General features: G+C 40.0%; 1 protein-coding gene across 1 annotated transcript in view; it reads right to left on the bottom strand.

Moving 5' to 3' along the window:
- Nucleotides 1–15,544, bottom strand: part of CRYBG1 (crystallin beta-gamma domain containing 1) — a 235,831-nt gene that overhangs the window by 125,159 nt on the left and 95,128 nt on the right. The window contains exon 2 of the mRNA XM_055433326.2: nt 4,430–4,568. Within this exon, the coding sequence (XP_055289301.2) occupies nt 4,430–4,568 (139 nt within the window). The remainder of the gene's footprint in view (nt 1–4,429; nt 4,569–15,544) is intronic.

Below are 15,544 nucleotides of genomic sequence, written 5' to 3' on the forward strand. Positions count from 1 at the left end.
GTGGGAGGCCTCTTAAGTAATTCATATTTTGAATATGGTCCAGCCTAAGAAATGAGTTAAATCTGGGGATTGGGCATCCAGAGGAAAATCGGCTGGCCACGTAGAACAGCTAGGGAGAGAGAGAAAAAGGAGAAATAATGGGGTTGGGAAGCGAAATGGGACCTCGCCTCTCAGTGTGGTCAGCTACCTGAGGAACATGGTAAATGAACATGTCAGGAAAGTTCTGTCCTCTCTACTACCTGAACAAATGCTTGTTGAACTGAATTGTTATCCGTTTTGACTAAACTAGAATAACCAGGCTGGAAGTTGGAAAACACAATTATAAGATTAATTGGGTGATGAAAAAGCCGTCAAAAGTGATGGTGGTAGAAACACCTCTGAGGTACTTGAGACTAAAGAAGATATCTGTCGTCTTGGATGATCTGGGAGCATCCTAATCCCAAGAGTGAGATGAAAAATTCACAGATGTCTCCTGAATGACGGCTCAGAGAAAGAAGCATAGACAAGAATCAAAATCTGTACATGTGACTACTAGAGGAACAGCCCTGATTTGGCAAAATTCCTTCTGTTCTATAGATTATAGTTACTTTGGTTTGGGGGTGCAGGGCTTACTTTTTCTTTTAAAAAGTATGTACACACACACTATACACATGCATACACACAGGCAATGGGAAAGAGAGACTTTATCCGAGTTCAGAATAAAAATATCCAAATGGTAAAAAAAAAATAGCTTTTTCCCCTTAATCAAACTATTGCTGTACCTGTTTATTCCCTTTAACTTGTTTAAGTTTGGCTCCAGAGTCATTGAAAATGTGACAATTTCACTTATCATCACTATTGTTAGAGAAATGTTCTAGATCAAAGAAAGTACTTAGAATTGAAGGAAAATTAAGAGATTTTCCTACTAGAAATCACTGAAATTCTCATTAAGGTAATCACCCTTTTTGATGATGCTAATTTTAATTAACAATACACTGGTTGGTATTCTTATTCTATTTTTTTAAAGAAATGCTTTAATTAAGGGTCTACCATATCCTTCTACTTCTCGGTGTATTCATTCTACTAATTTTTGAGAGTTTGACATTGAAACTCCACCTAAAATCTTAATTCATCTACTTTAAAAAATAATTGTAATATATAGTGGCATTATATGTAACCATTATATGTAATATGTTCTATATTTTCCAAGTCTCTTCTAAATATGTTACATTTCATAATTTAAAAAATAAAAATAAAAGGTATTCTTTTACATCCCAGAAATATCCCTATGTAGTCGAATTAAGACATTTTCATTTACAAATGAACTAAGCAGTAAATATAAGAAGTATAAAAATACAGCAAAAGACATATTAATGTACAAGGTTAATCCTTTCTTACATGCAAAGAAAGAATTATTCAATACGATTATCATAGATGATATATGTTTTCACTTAATGATACCACTTTCGTATGCGTTTCTCTTATATGAAAAGTCTGTTACAAATATAAATATTTTACCTAAACATCTTCTACTCTAAAGCTGACTAAAGGTTTTATGTAACTGTTTAAAGGAAAAAATTGTTTTGTGTAAATAAATAAGATCCTTGGTGATTTTTCTCATATAAGACTTAAATTCTATTAATATTCTGCTTTGATCTGTGGTTGTGCTCTTTCACCTAGGAAATGGCAACCCACTCCAGAATTCTCGCCTGGAAAATTCCATGGACAGAGGAGCCTGGTGGGCTATAGTCCACGGGGTTGCAAAGAGTCGGACACGACTGAGGACCCACAAGCTCTTTTTCCTAGCTGGTGTATATACTTGTTTGAGAGGCAATATTATGTTAGTATTTAAAAATCCATTTCCATTTATACAAGCAGGTAGAACAAATGTCTTCTTTTAATTGAAGGATTCAGTACAATATTGTCAACTCTAAAGAATGTCTAACGAATTTTAGCAACATGTTAAGTAAACAAGCGATAACATAGAGAGTGCGGAACACATAAAGAGAATGAGTAAATCTCAGTTGTTTGGGGGAAGACACATGGCTTAACTTCAGTGCAAACAAAAAACTGAAATGTTTGTCTGAATAAACAGATACAACTTAGAGAGCTGGATCAACTCAGGGATCTTAAGAAGAACTGATGGCCTTCTGCCTGGGAAAGATACCAAGGGTGATGCTGATAAAATTGCCTAGTAAATCTGCTGAATCCTGTAGGAAATGCCCAGGCTCGTTGCAGAGAGTAGACTAAGAAGAATCCTTTGAAAGGTATGGGAGGCACCCTGGCACTTACAGTAGGTATGAATTACCCAGAATCTACATGGAGCTAATTTCTGTTTCTCGGTAATACTGGTCAGACTGGTGGTATGGAGCTGTCCTATACTTCTGAAAATGGTCTGGTTACACATCTCAGCTATGATCTCAAGAGACATAAAATTGAGAACACCATCAGTAGGCAAGAGAGCACTATGCCTCTTCTCTTCTTCCAGTCCTTATAGAATACGCAGATGAGAAAGATCCAGAGTCAGACCCATGACGGATGATGGAGGGGAAGAGAGAGGGAGAGGCAACTGGCAGATCCAGAAGTGGACCTGGAAGCCTGTTCTTCCTGTTGTGGGCATTTGACCATCGCTGAGCAGGATGATGTGGTGCAGGTAGAGCGTACAGGCAGTGCCTGGCTGACCCCATTTCAGGTGACATGTGGAGACACTGTAGCCAGAACGACACTTTGCCTGTGCTTGCTCTCTTCTTCGAGTTCCTGCCTGTCTTCCATCTGCCCTGGCTCCCTTCCTGCACTGGGTGCCCAGTTCATCCATTTCTGGACCCAGGCGTCTACCTTTCCTGAGTGTTCTGCCTGGCCTCCTTGACTGCATCCTGGGAGAGCAAGCGAGGGTCGAGAGAGCACGTCTAGACAGGGTGAGAGTATTGAGAAGACACGGCTACTGTTGAACTGCAGACCAAGGGAGGAAGTACCACAGACCCTTCACAGTCATCCCTCTCACGGAAGTTACTTTTGGCCCAACTTTACATGCTGCCACCCACTGTTTCCTGGACTTGAGTAAATATCACGAGATACTTAATGACATGACACTTGCAGAATTATAATTATTAAGGGACAAATATAGAAAACAACTCAAAACTCACGGCCAGTGACTGGATTTATCAGGTTTTGTTTTCAGTCACAAACAGTTTTAAAACCAATTTGAAAGTACGTATAAATTATAGTAAGCCAGGTTATTTAATTTTTTAAAGTTAAATTAGATTTTTTCATTTCACCATTTTATAAAACTTAATTTTATACTTCTGGTACTCATTGATAAATTATGCTATTTTGAGTTAGAAAGAATTTTCTGTTGAATTTCCCTACCCACTTTTATTTTCTAATAAACTGTAAAATATGAGCTTATGATATCATCATGTCTTTTTTTCTTACTGCTTTCCATCACCAAGGATATTTAAAAAATTTTTTCATTGTGGTAAAATACACATACATACAATTTACTATCTTAACCATTTTAAATATACAGCTCAGCAGTTCTACATACATTTAATCCTAAATATATCAGTAGTCCTAAATACATTCACAGTGTTGTATATCCAATCTCCAAATTTTTCATCTTGCACTAAGTAATTGTTTCACTTTTAATATACAACATTACTAAAACAAACTCCTTTGGGGAGGGGATTTCTTTCATGATGAACTATCTTTCATTGCTAACACTCAGTGATCTTCTAAGAAGTTGTAACAAGAACTATATTATACAGCCTTCAAAGTCTGGCAGCTAAACCAGCTGTCACACTGTGACTCAAGACTTTATTTTATCTTGCTGCTTGCAGGCAAGTGCAGAAGCCATGTCCTTTGATGGGTAAAAGGATGCAGTTAATAAGAATATACTTTTATCTCCCACCTGGGGGAAAACTTTTAAATCAATATAGTTAAGTTAGAACTTAACTTTTAAAGCAAAATAAAGTTTCTTTTAAAGAAACACAGTTAAAAGCTTCTCTTAAAGCAATATAGTTAAGTTAGAACTTTCTATGCAAACACCTAGATATTAAGATGTAACTGCTGATAGAATGGTAACAACTCTAAATGCCTCACAGTAGGAAGGAAATGTAAGTAAATAAAATGCTTTTTATAGGAAAGAATCACTGATTCCAAATATCGATGTCATTTTACTTTGTATATCTTTGAGTTAAGGTATATAAAGGGGAAAAGGCAGCAAAAGGCACCCATAACAACCAGGCAGAACTTCTGAAGGCAGCAAAGAGCAAAGATTCAAACTCATCCTTTGATCCTGATTTATTATCACGGTGCTTTGATATATAATGATCTTTTAACCATCTACGATCTTTTTAACTATGTTTTTAAACCAGACAGGTGTTATTTTACACTGCTTTAATTCAGTAAAGTGTTTAGTCCTGGGAGTCAAATATTGGAAATGAAGCATTACCTTTTTAAAGATTCCAGACTCTGTAGGTAAAGCACTAGGCATCTCACAGGTGGTGTGAAAGAACTGGGACTCCCCGCAGTACAGGGTAAATTCTTCATACTCTCCAGCCACACGTGCTCCGTCCACTACCCCCAAAGCTCTGTAAAGAGTGGAAACAACAACTTCTCAAGAACACTAAAAACACAAGAGGCTAAAAGCACACTTCCCTCTGTATATTTCCGATCAGTCAAAACAATGAATCATTCTTCAAAACCTACACAGAATTGTAGATAATTTGGTATTCTCATAGCACATTTATAAATAAACTTTGATGACTTCCCTATGTGGCTAACAGAATTCTTTTAAATCCTGTGCAGAAAACAAATTGTGGAGACAGACAGGTAAGTAAGTAAATTGTGAGATGGCTAGACAGATTTTGATATGAAAGCAATACAAACTCATTTTATATTTGCTTGGTTGCTCTGCTGTCATTGCTCTTAAGGGAAAAAAAAAGCATTTGTATATTTTCTGAACACTGGAAATAAAGTGAAATCTGATTCCTCCCAGTTAGGGGAAGAATCTAGGCTATGCCAGGCAAAGGAATCTGTTCCCAGGATTATAATATATATTAGATTTAAAAGGAATGGAAACCAATAAAAGCAGTGTTTTAGCAGACACTGGTGGTTGCCTAACCTCAAACCATTTCCTTTATCCAAACCCAAAGCCTAACTGTCACACCTCCAACATACATTTTCTTTGCTAACAACCCTGATTTGTTCAGACAGCTATTTTCCATGTGCTTCAGAGGAAGTTGCTTCCTGCCCTGGTAATCAGTCATGATTGGTCTAATCCTGGAGTCCCCTCACCAGTAACTGACTAAGACATAAGCCCACACCTATCTCTCTAGCTGATACCATCACATTGATTTAAGTCTCCTTGATCCTTAAAGTCTTTGTATTTACTTAAGTAGTCGCTCAGTCATGTCCGGCTCTATGCGACCCCATGGACTGTAGCCTACTAGGCTCCTCTGTTCATGCGATTTTCCAGCGTTTGTACTTCACCCTATATTGATGTAATTCTGGCCACTAGATGTGAGGGACATCTGTTGAAGGAATCATGAGAAGGTCTTTCTCTTAAAAGACAGTTTACAGAAAGTAATATTCTTCCTGCAGGCCAGTATCATGCCTGTATGTGATGAGTGTGACATACATCCTGTGTGTGAGGCATGTGTCGTCCTGGGATCAGGAGTGGCATTAGCCTTTGGAGAAGAGATGGAGAAGAAAGCAGGGCAGAAATGTGAGAGCAACTTGCATCTTCAAGTACTTTGTTGAGTAGCTGAATTAACCAATCCTAGACCTGCCCTAGCTCTGAAGTTCTTATTCAGTTCAGTTCAGTTCAGTCGCTCAGTCGTGTCCGACTCTTTGCGACCCCATGAATCACAGCACGCCAGGCCTCCCTGTCCATCACCAACTCCCGGAGTTCACTCAAACTCATGTCCATCGAGTCGGTGATGCCATCCAGCCATCTCATTCTCTGTCGTCCCCGTCTCTTCCCGCCCACAATCCCTCCCAGCATCAGAGTCTTTTCCAGTGAGTCAACTCGTCGCATGAGGTGGCCAAAGTATTGGAGCTTCAGCTTTAGCATCAGTCCTTCCAATGAACACCCAGGATTGATCTCCTTTAGAATGGACTGGTTGGATCTCCTTGCAGTCCAAGAGACTCTCAAGAGTCTTCTCCAACACCACAGTTCAAAAGCATCAATTCTTCAGCGATCAGCTTTCTTCACAGTCCAACTCTCACATCCATACATGACCACTGGAAAAACCATAGCCTTGACTAGATGGACCTTTGTCAGCAAAGTAATGTCTCTGCTTTTTAACATACCATCTAGGTTGGTCATAACTTTCCTTCCAAGGAGTCAGCATCTTTTAATTTCATGGCTGCAATCAGCATCTGCAGTGATTTTGGAGCCCAAAAAAATGAAGTCTGACACTGTTTCCACTGTTTCCCCATCTATTTCCCATGAAGTAATGGGACCAGATGCCATGATCTTTGTTTTCTGAATGCTGAGCTTCAAGCCAACTTTTTCACTCTCCTCTTTCACTTTCATCAAGAGGCTTTTGAGTTTCTCTTCACTTTTTGCCATAAGGGTGGTGTCATCTGCATATCTGAGGTTATTGATATTTCTCCCAGCAATCTTGATTCCAGCTTGTGCTTCTTCCAGCCCAGCGTTCCTCATGATGTACTCTGCATATAAGTTAAATAAGCAGGGTGACAATATACAACCTTGACATACTCCTTTTCCTATTTGGAACAGTCTGTTGTTCCATGTCCAGTTCTAACTGTTGCTTCCTGACTTGCATACAGGTTTCTCAAGAGGCAGGTCAGGTGGTCTGGTATTCCCATCTCTTTCAGAATTTTTCACAGTTTATTGTGATCCACACAGTCAAAGGCTTTGGCATAGTCAATGAAGCAGAAATAGATGTTTTTCTGGAACCCTCTTGCTTTTTCCATGATCCAGCGGATGTTGGCAATTTGATCTCTGGTGCCTCTGCCTTTTCTAAAACCTGCTTGAACATCTGGAAGTTCACGGTTCACATATTGCTGAAGCCTAGCTTGGAGAATTTTGAGCATGACTTTACTAGCGTGTGAGATGAGTGCAATTGTGCCGTAGTTTGAGCATTCTTTATGTTGCATATAAATGTCCCATTCTTTAAGCCGTTTTCAGTCGAGTGTTCTCTGTTACCTGCAGTTGAGCATCATAACTGATACAAGGGTTGATGTATTTCTTAAGCATATACTTAAGACTGAGAAGAAGATACTGGACCAGGAGAAGGAGGCTCATGAAGAGAACTAAAAATGAAAGGCTTTTAATTTCACAGAAGAAATAAAAGCCTCTGTGGAATTTCTACCAATACAATGAACCAAGGATAAAAAGTAGAGTAAATCACTGACACTTTAAGAGACGAGGAGGCATAAATCAGTGGGATAATGTCAACAAGGAAGCAATGTACGGGAGTGATTTTAAGAAATCCATCTTGTACCTCTTTGTTTTAGAAAACATTATTCTTTGTGTTACAGAAAACATGAAGGTATTTCAACAGCAACAATTTCTTTTTGTCTTCCCTCCCAATTTTGTTGAAAAGTAATTTTTGTACATAGTAAATACAATTTAATCAATATTGAAGGGTACTGAAATAAAAAATAATTTCTTTAGCCGAATTATCTTTCTCTCTGCATAAGTAACCACTCTGAACAGTCTCCTTCCTGCAATGTTCATGCCATATGTAAGGACTTAAAAAAAAATTTCTACCCTCAGAAAGTAAGTGCTGAAGTTCACCTTAGAGGAAAATCTCTCCTTAGGAATTACAGATGGCATTTATAAAGGAATAGAAAAATACACCTAGCTTCAAAGAATTACACAACATTTGAAAAGTATCTTATGACTGAGAAGGTGTTAAAGACTTACCACAGATGTATGTTTGCATCACGATTTATTTTTATTAACTGGTCCACTGACCCTAAATCATAGCCCTTGTGCTGCTGCTGCTGCTTCTGCTCACAAATAAGCCAAGAAGAGCAGCAAGCAAGTGAAGACCACTAGGATTGTAACAAAGAAAATAAAATCTAACGCCATACTGGATCTGTTTCTTTTACTTTAACTTTTGTATTCTGTCTTTGTTCTCAGTTGTGTCCGACTCTTAGTGACACTGTGAACTGTAGCCCGCCAGGCTCCTCTGTCCATGGGATTTTCCATGCAAGAATACTGGAATGGGTTGCCATTTCCTTCTCTATTGTTTTTGCTACAGTTAATCACTAAAAGGAGATTGCCTATAGCTTCAAATATATGTGATGGCCCATATCTTGGAATCCTGCCCCCTAAGCCTGAGCTGTACCCTCATTTAGCTCACAGGAAGCATCCTCACCAAGGCCCACCTATAAATGACTGCCAGAATGAAGCCATTAACACATCTCTTCCAGAGTCTGGTTGGAACCAGGAAATATTTGCAACAACTATTATCTTCTTAAACTTTACCTCCTCACCCCCAACTCTTTGTTTTATAAAAGAAACTACCATCCAAACCCAGGAAAGATGGCTCTCTGGGACACAGACATCTTCTCTGCCTGCTGGCTTTCCAAATAAAGTCGCTATTTCTGCCCCAAAAACTGGTCTCTCAATTTATTGGCCTGTTTATTGTGCAAGGAGTAGTACGAGCTCAGACTTGGTAACAAGACTTGAAAATGAATTCCAACCACTGAAGTTTTATGAATTGTAAATGTAAAAAGAAAAGTATAGAAGGTCTACCACTTTTAATATTTGTTCGTTTTGAAGAGAAAAATATGTGCCCATTGAATGAATCTAGAGATGAAGTGATAAACTTGAACTACATGTGCTTCCTAAGCTGTGTATTGTTGGAGGTGGGAAGAGATCCAAAATGGAGTTCCCTCTTCCTGCTAGATACTTCTGTATTGTGTGATTAAAAGCTAGCAAGGGTGCTCGTTTTATGTATTTTCCTGTGATCCAACCCCTGCCTCTAGCATAGGATTCTTTTGCCTGCAAGTAATAGAAATTCCAACTCACAGAAGCCTGCTGCTGCTGCTAAGTCCGACTCTGTGCGGCCCCATAGACGGCAGCCACCAGGCTCTGCCATCCCTGGGATTCTCCAGGCAAGAACACTGGAGTAGGGTGCCATTGCCTTCTCCACACAGAAGCCTAATCAAACACAAATATAAATCACTGCATATAAAGCAAGAGAGGTGGACTCAGTTCATTTAATCAGTTTATTCCATTGCTGCTGAACTGAGTAGCTGCTACAGTTCTGGTCATTATGTATAGATACAGGATAATTCCAGGTGATGAAAAGATGATCTCTTCCTGCATATCTCTCTCAGAAGTAAAGAAGTCTTCCCTAGAAACCACCTAGCAGACTTCTCTGCGTATCTCATGTCTACACCAAAACCATTGAGGGACCTACCCCCAGAGGCTGGGGCCAAGGGACATCACCGTGCAGAGGGTGGGCACCGGAACAAGCTGGGGTTCTATTAGGAAGGGAGTAGGGGAAGGGGTGGACATAGAAGTTGGCATGTGTCACTTCACCTCCCTGTCTAATAACATGTCCCCCACACTTGGTACACTGTTGGTAGATGTAGAGTTGAGATATATTCATGGTTGAATTTGAGTTACCGAAGCAGAAACACTCACGATTCTGGCCTCACTTCATGTTGAACCCAGGCAGTTTGCTTGCTCTCCTGGCTTGGGGGTAAACTAACAAGACTTAGGCTGCTCTCCAAGGGTCAATCTATGTGCTTGGGGTCATGATCCCAGAAGGCAGATTTAGCTTCTCCATGGCCCGAGGAAAGGGATGACCCTCATACGTAGTCCAGGCAAGGTCCCTGCTTCACTCATAATTCCCAAGCCATTAACTACAGAGAGTTGTGCTACAGCAAGTGACTTCTGACCTCCCTTGGAGGGGAGGGGGATGAGGCATTGGCTAAATTTCTTTTCCTCTAAACCATCCAAGCATGGCCGCAGACCACGTGGTCACAGACACCATTAATTTGAAGTTGGCTCCAGGACTCAGTTGGGAGGGAAAGAAAGGCCACAGGGCATGTGGGCTCTGAGGGTTTTGCAAGCTGAGTTCTGCTTTGGGACTTTCTCACCCCAGATGCATTTTCTAGTTCCTCTCTAGTGTCAGGCACAGAACTTCTACTCCCAGTAAACATATTACACAAGTTTGTCTCCTGAAACGCAACCTTCACGAAACATTACACAGACATAAAATACCTAGAATCGTGCTGGGGGGGGCGGGGCGGCCTGGGCCCTACAGTAATTTAAATAATATCTAGCTCTCATTCTTTCAGCAAACATTTTTATATCTCCTTTCATGTATCATGCAAAGTAAAGGTAAAGAAATCCACTCCAAACCCTCAGGACATTAAGATCTAGTAGGCAGAGGGGCTCATCATGTGGACAAAATATTTTAATCGTGAACAACAGTTACAGACAAAGCGAGACATAGATAAGTCCCCCTTGCTGTTGTTCAGTCGTTAAGTCGTGTCCGACTCTGTCACCCCATGAACTGCAGCACGCCACGCTTCCTTGTGCTTCACTATCTCTGGGAGTTTGCTCAAACTCATGTCCATTGAGTCAGTGATGCCCTCCAATCATCTCATCCTCCGCTGCCCCCTCCCCTCTTGCACTTAAATTTTCCCGCATCAGGGTCTTTTCCAATGAATTGGCTCAAGTTCCCCTAGCTTAAAAGGAAATCTTAACAAGTGTTTGCAAGCGGAAAGACCAATCGAAAAGTTCATTTTTCTTTTCCAAAGGATATATTTTCAGTTTAACTCCTGATGAGTAGGCTGCAGGTGGTTGTAAGAAATGTTAAGTATGGCCCCCTGGTGAGAAATCTAAGATTTATAAATGGAAAGAGAGCTTCCTTTCTGAATAATCACTACTGGTCTCTTATTAAGCACATTATTTCTGGGGTTAAAAAACAAAACAAAATAAAATCCCCCTCCCCACCCCAAATTGCCATACTAGTCTGGAGTTTTATCAGAGGAAAATCTAGTAACTGGCTAATTTGCAATCTACACTTTCTTTTTTTTTTTTTAGTACAGGTATTATCCTGACAGAGTGAAGGGAGTTTTGGTGTTAAGTAAAATGGCAACCCACTCCAGTATTCTTGCCTGGAGAATCCCATGGACAGAAGAACCTTGAGGGCTACAGTCCATGGTGTCGCAAGAGTCGGACACGACTGAGTGACTTTCACTACTCACTTTATTTTACTCAGACTCATAAACAAGTGGAATACTGGCCCACTTATTCCATTATTTTCTGCTCCTTTTTTATTTGGTTTGCTTTTAAAAGCCATATTTCCTTTCTTGGAGTTTTTCCCTTAATATATATATTTTATTGAAAGTACAGTTGACATATAATTTTCAGGTGCACATCAAGGTGATTCAGTTACACATACACATACATTATTTTTAAAATTATTTCCATTACAGGTTATTACAAGAACTGAATGTAGTTCCCTGTGTTTTACAGTAAACCTTTGTTGCTTGTTGCATATCTATTTTTTTATTTTTTTTTATTGGAGGCTAATTACTTTACAATATTATATTGGTTGGTTTTGCCATACATTAACATGAATCCGCCCTGGGTGTACATGTGTTCCCCTTCTTGAAGCCCCCTCCCACCCCCCTCCTCCTCCATATCTATTTTTTAAATTAGAAATCTAGCATTCTATTCATATTAAGTCAAACAAGTGGAATCAAATGTCATACATTTTTTAGTTAGGCAAAAATTCATAAGTTTTTTAAAAATATATATTATACATATATTTATATATACGAACACAAAAGCTTTTCTACTATGCTTCTCCTTGGAGATTAAGTTGATAGAAAATTAATAATAATTGTTTGCCCTTTCCTAAATTATTTATGGTTATTTCCAGGCAAATACAAGCTTTGTGAGGCTTGTGGAGAATATAGTTTTGGGGCCCTCCTGAAAGAGAAAACAAAGTGTCTTACTTTTTCAAAATATATAGCACTAAGGCCCCATGTACTAAAGTTGCCCATGAAACTTTAGCTTTTGTTTCCTATAAACCCACCTCAGGTTTTCCTGATCGGGTTGGCTCCATCAAGCAGCTCCTTGAGCATTTTAACATATGTAGCCCAATATAAATTATGAGTTTCTCTATCTAATAATTCTTGGTTCAGAGATAATGTACATGTAAAACAAATGAGGCACAAAAGATTTCTAGGGTATGAATGTGAGAATTGAACCATAAAGAAGGCTGAGCAACGAAGAATTGATACTTTAAAACTATGGTCCTGGAGAAAACTTTTGAGAGTTCCTTGGACAGCAAGGAGATCAAACCAGTTAATCTTAAAAGAATCAGCCCTGAAGACCAGACTCTGGAAGGACTGATGCTAAAGTTTACGCTCCAATTCTTTGAAAAAGACCCTGCTGCTGGGAAAGACTGAGGGCAGGATGCAAAAGGAGTGACAGAGGATGAGATGGTTGGACGGCACCACCGACTCAATGGACATGAGTTTGAGCAAACTTTGGGAGATGGTGGACAGGGAGGTCTGACCTTGCTGCAGTCCATGCGGTCGCAGAGCGACGCAACAACTAGGGTATAAATTGATGCTCTACTGCCATCCAGTGGCTACTTAAAGAATTCTTGGTGTGTTCTAATAAACCTCAGAGCTGTAATTTGAACAAAAAAAGGTGCGGCCAACAGAGCTGAATACACCAGAGCCACTCCTCTGAATTAAGACTGTGGTTATAAGGCTACATAAGTTTGCTGGCCAGAAAGGAAGGGAGGAAACTTTTAATTTATTAACAAACAGCACTAAGTAGAATGTGTAGTAGTATTAATATTTCATTGCTGCAATTGCTGAATGGTAGGGAGTTAACATATATGGAACAATCCTGCTAATATGAGGCCCTGTACAGATTATGGACACACCATCAGATAATTCTAGGCCTGGAAAGGATTTACAGAATGGGTATTTCTTTCAAAAGCAATGTTGTATTCGAATTTGTATTTTTCTCACGTGAATGAGACATAAAATATAGCAATGTATACACAGATTTCAGAGTGATACCAGCCTAGCCATTACCCATGTGATCTTGGCTAGTTGCTTAACTTCTTGCAGCCTCAGTTTCCTCATTTGCAAAACGGGGATTATAATCAGATTGTCATGAGAATTAACTTAGGTAACACAAAACACGTAGTCTAGTACTGCTACATAACAGGTGCTCAATAAGTATCAGCTATTTTAATTATGCCTATGAATGTCAGTTAACATTTGCTGCATTATAAATTTCTAGGCATCATGTAGATGGTATTTTAAGCTAGTGTATTTATCGGGCTCAAAATTATACAGAGATGAGAATATCTGAATTGAAAGATACCTCAGAGATAATCTAGTGATCCAACAACCTCATTTTGCAGTAGAGCTCATTGATGACCAGAGACATTAATTGTTCACAGTCATAGAACTAATTATTGGCAGAGTTGAGGGTAGAGAACCTATCTAACTCCCAGTTTAGAGACTGATTTCAAATTCTCTGTAGATGAGTTTCATGGTCACAAATCCTCAGTTGGATGGATAAGTGAATAAACTCTCTATGCTCATCCACGTTTTAAAAATCCAAAACACCCTGATAGTTTGCTGCTACTGCTACTGCTAACTATCAGTCGTGTCCGACTTCAGTCGTGTCCGACTCTGTGCGACCCCATAGACGGCAGCCCACCAGGCTGCCCCGTCCCTGGGATTCTCCAGGCAAGAACACTGGAGTGGGTTGCCATTTCCTTCTCCAATGTGTGAAAGTGAAAAGTGAAAGTGAAGTCGCTCAGTCGTGTCTGACTCTTAGCGACCCTATGGACTGCAGCCTACCAGGCTCCGCTGTCCATGGGATTTTCCAAGCAAGAGTACTGGAGTGGGGTGCCACTGCCTTCTCCCCCTGATAGTTTAAGACATGTAAAAAATACTACATCATTAATCCAAGTATTTGGTGTCAGCAAATGGTAATAGTTTTTAATGCAGAAGTGCTGCCATCTAGTGGTTGCACAAGAGTTTCAATTTTATCATCTTTTTTAGTAGTGTTTTTGTAAAAACTCTCTGGGGGAGTCCCTGGTGACTCAGTGGTAAAGAAACTGCCTGCCAAAGCTGGAGACCCAGGAGGTGCAGGTTCAATCCCTGGTTGGGCAGAACCCCTGGAGAAGAAAATGGCAACCCACTCTAGTATTCTTGCCTGGGAAATCCCACGAGCAGAGGAGCCTAGTGGGCCACAGTCCATGAGGTTGCAAAGAGTTGAATGTAACATAGTCATGAAACAACAACAACAACAAAGCTCCCTGGTCTGGCTGGTCTCTACTGTTTCTAACCTTCTGGGCCCCTTGATTTTTTATTTTTAAAGCAAGAAAGATATTTATTGTAATGCACTGCCAAGCAAACTGGCAGATGCCACTAACGAATAATAAAACATTTTTCTATAGCTAATTATTTCCACAAAACAAACCATTTTTCAGTTATCATTTCTGAAATAGAATAAAACCCAACTATAAATAACAACAACAACAACAACAAAAATACTCAGTGGCCACGAAACCCGAGTGCAGTGTGTGTCACTAAACTAGATGTTTTAAATGGCGGCCAGAAAGCTGGGAGCTACCTCCCAATGTGCTATGTGGGAGAGTCCCCCTCATATTTGTCCAAATTCCCCTCATATCTGACCACTGGGAATGCAGATCACTTTCTCTCCAACAGAGCCTGGGGACTTTTGCCCTTATAATTCCATGTTGTGAAATCTAGGCTTTGGGTGCTGCAGAGTTTGTGAAATTTAACCAAGCTGTCTCAGGATCAATAAATAATATGTCAATTTTTGTCATTTGTGATCACTTGCCATGACTAACAAACTGTGAAGCACCCCTTCCCTCACTCCTGCCCCTGGAACCAGGCTGAGCTCAGTGAAGTTTGGCTTTATTAGTATTGGTTCCAGAGGAAAGAAGTCTCATTCTGAGCAAGAACAGAGGACCAGGGACCAAAACCACCCAGGAATCACTGCCCTAAGCCCTGAGGAACTGAGGATCATGATCTGGGTCTCAAGGAAGGGCTTAGGTTTATCACAAGTCTTGTGTTTCATTAATGACTGCACATGATCTCGCTTAGAGTCACTGAGGGCTTCCCTGGTAGCTCAGCTGGTATAGAACCCGCCTGCAATGTGGGAGACCTGGGTTCAATCCCTGGGTTGGGAAGATCCCCTGGAGAAGGGAACGGCTACCTATGGCCTGGAGAATTCCATGGACTACATAGTCCATGGTGTCGCAAAGAGTCGAACACGACTGAACAACTTTCACTTTCACTCAGAGTTGATAAAAATCCTGGCCTTTCCCCCCACATCTCTTTATAATATTCAAGTTGAACAAGGTTAGCTTTTAGTTGTCAAAATAGAAAAAAGTTTCTTGGTTGCTGGCATTTTTCTTCTAAGGCTGTCAAATTCCTATAATCTAATGGCAGAGAAAATGTAGGTCTTTTGATGGCACGTATAATCCCTAAAGAAAGACTCATGACTTTGCTAAGCTCATAAATAACAAATACATAATTGCAAGAGAATTTTAAA

The sequence above is a fragment of the Moschus berezovskii genome, chromosome 10, assembly GCF_049115385.1.
Source record: "Moschus berezovskii isolate FMDL1 chromosome 10, NW_MosBer_1.0, whole genome shotgun sequence".
In the NCBI taxonomy this organism is placed as follows: domain Eukaryota; kingdom Metazoa; phylum Chordata; class Mammalia; order Artiodactyla; family Moschidae; genus Moschus; species Moschus berezovskii.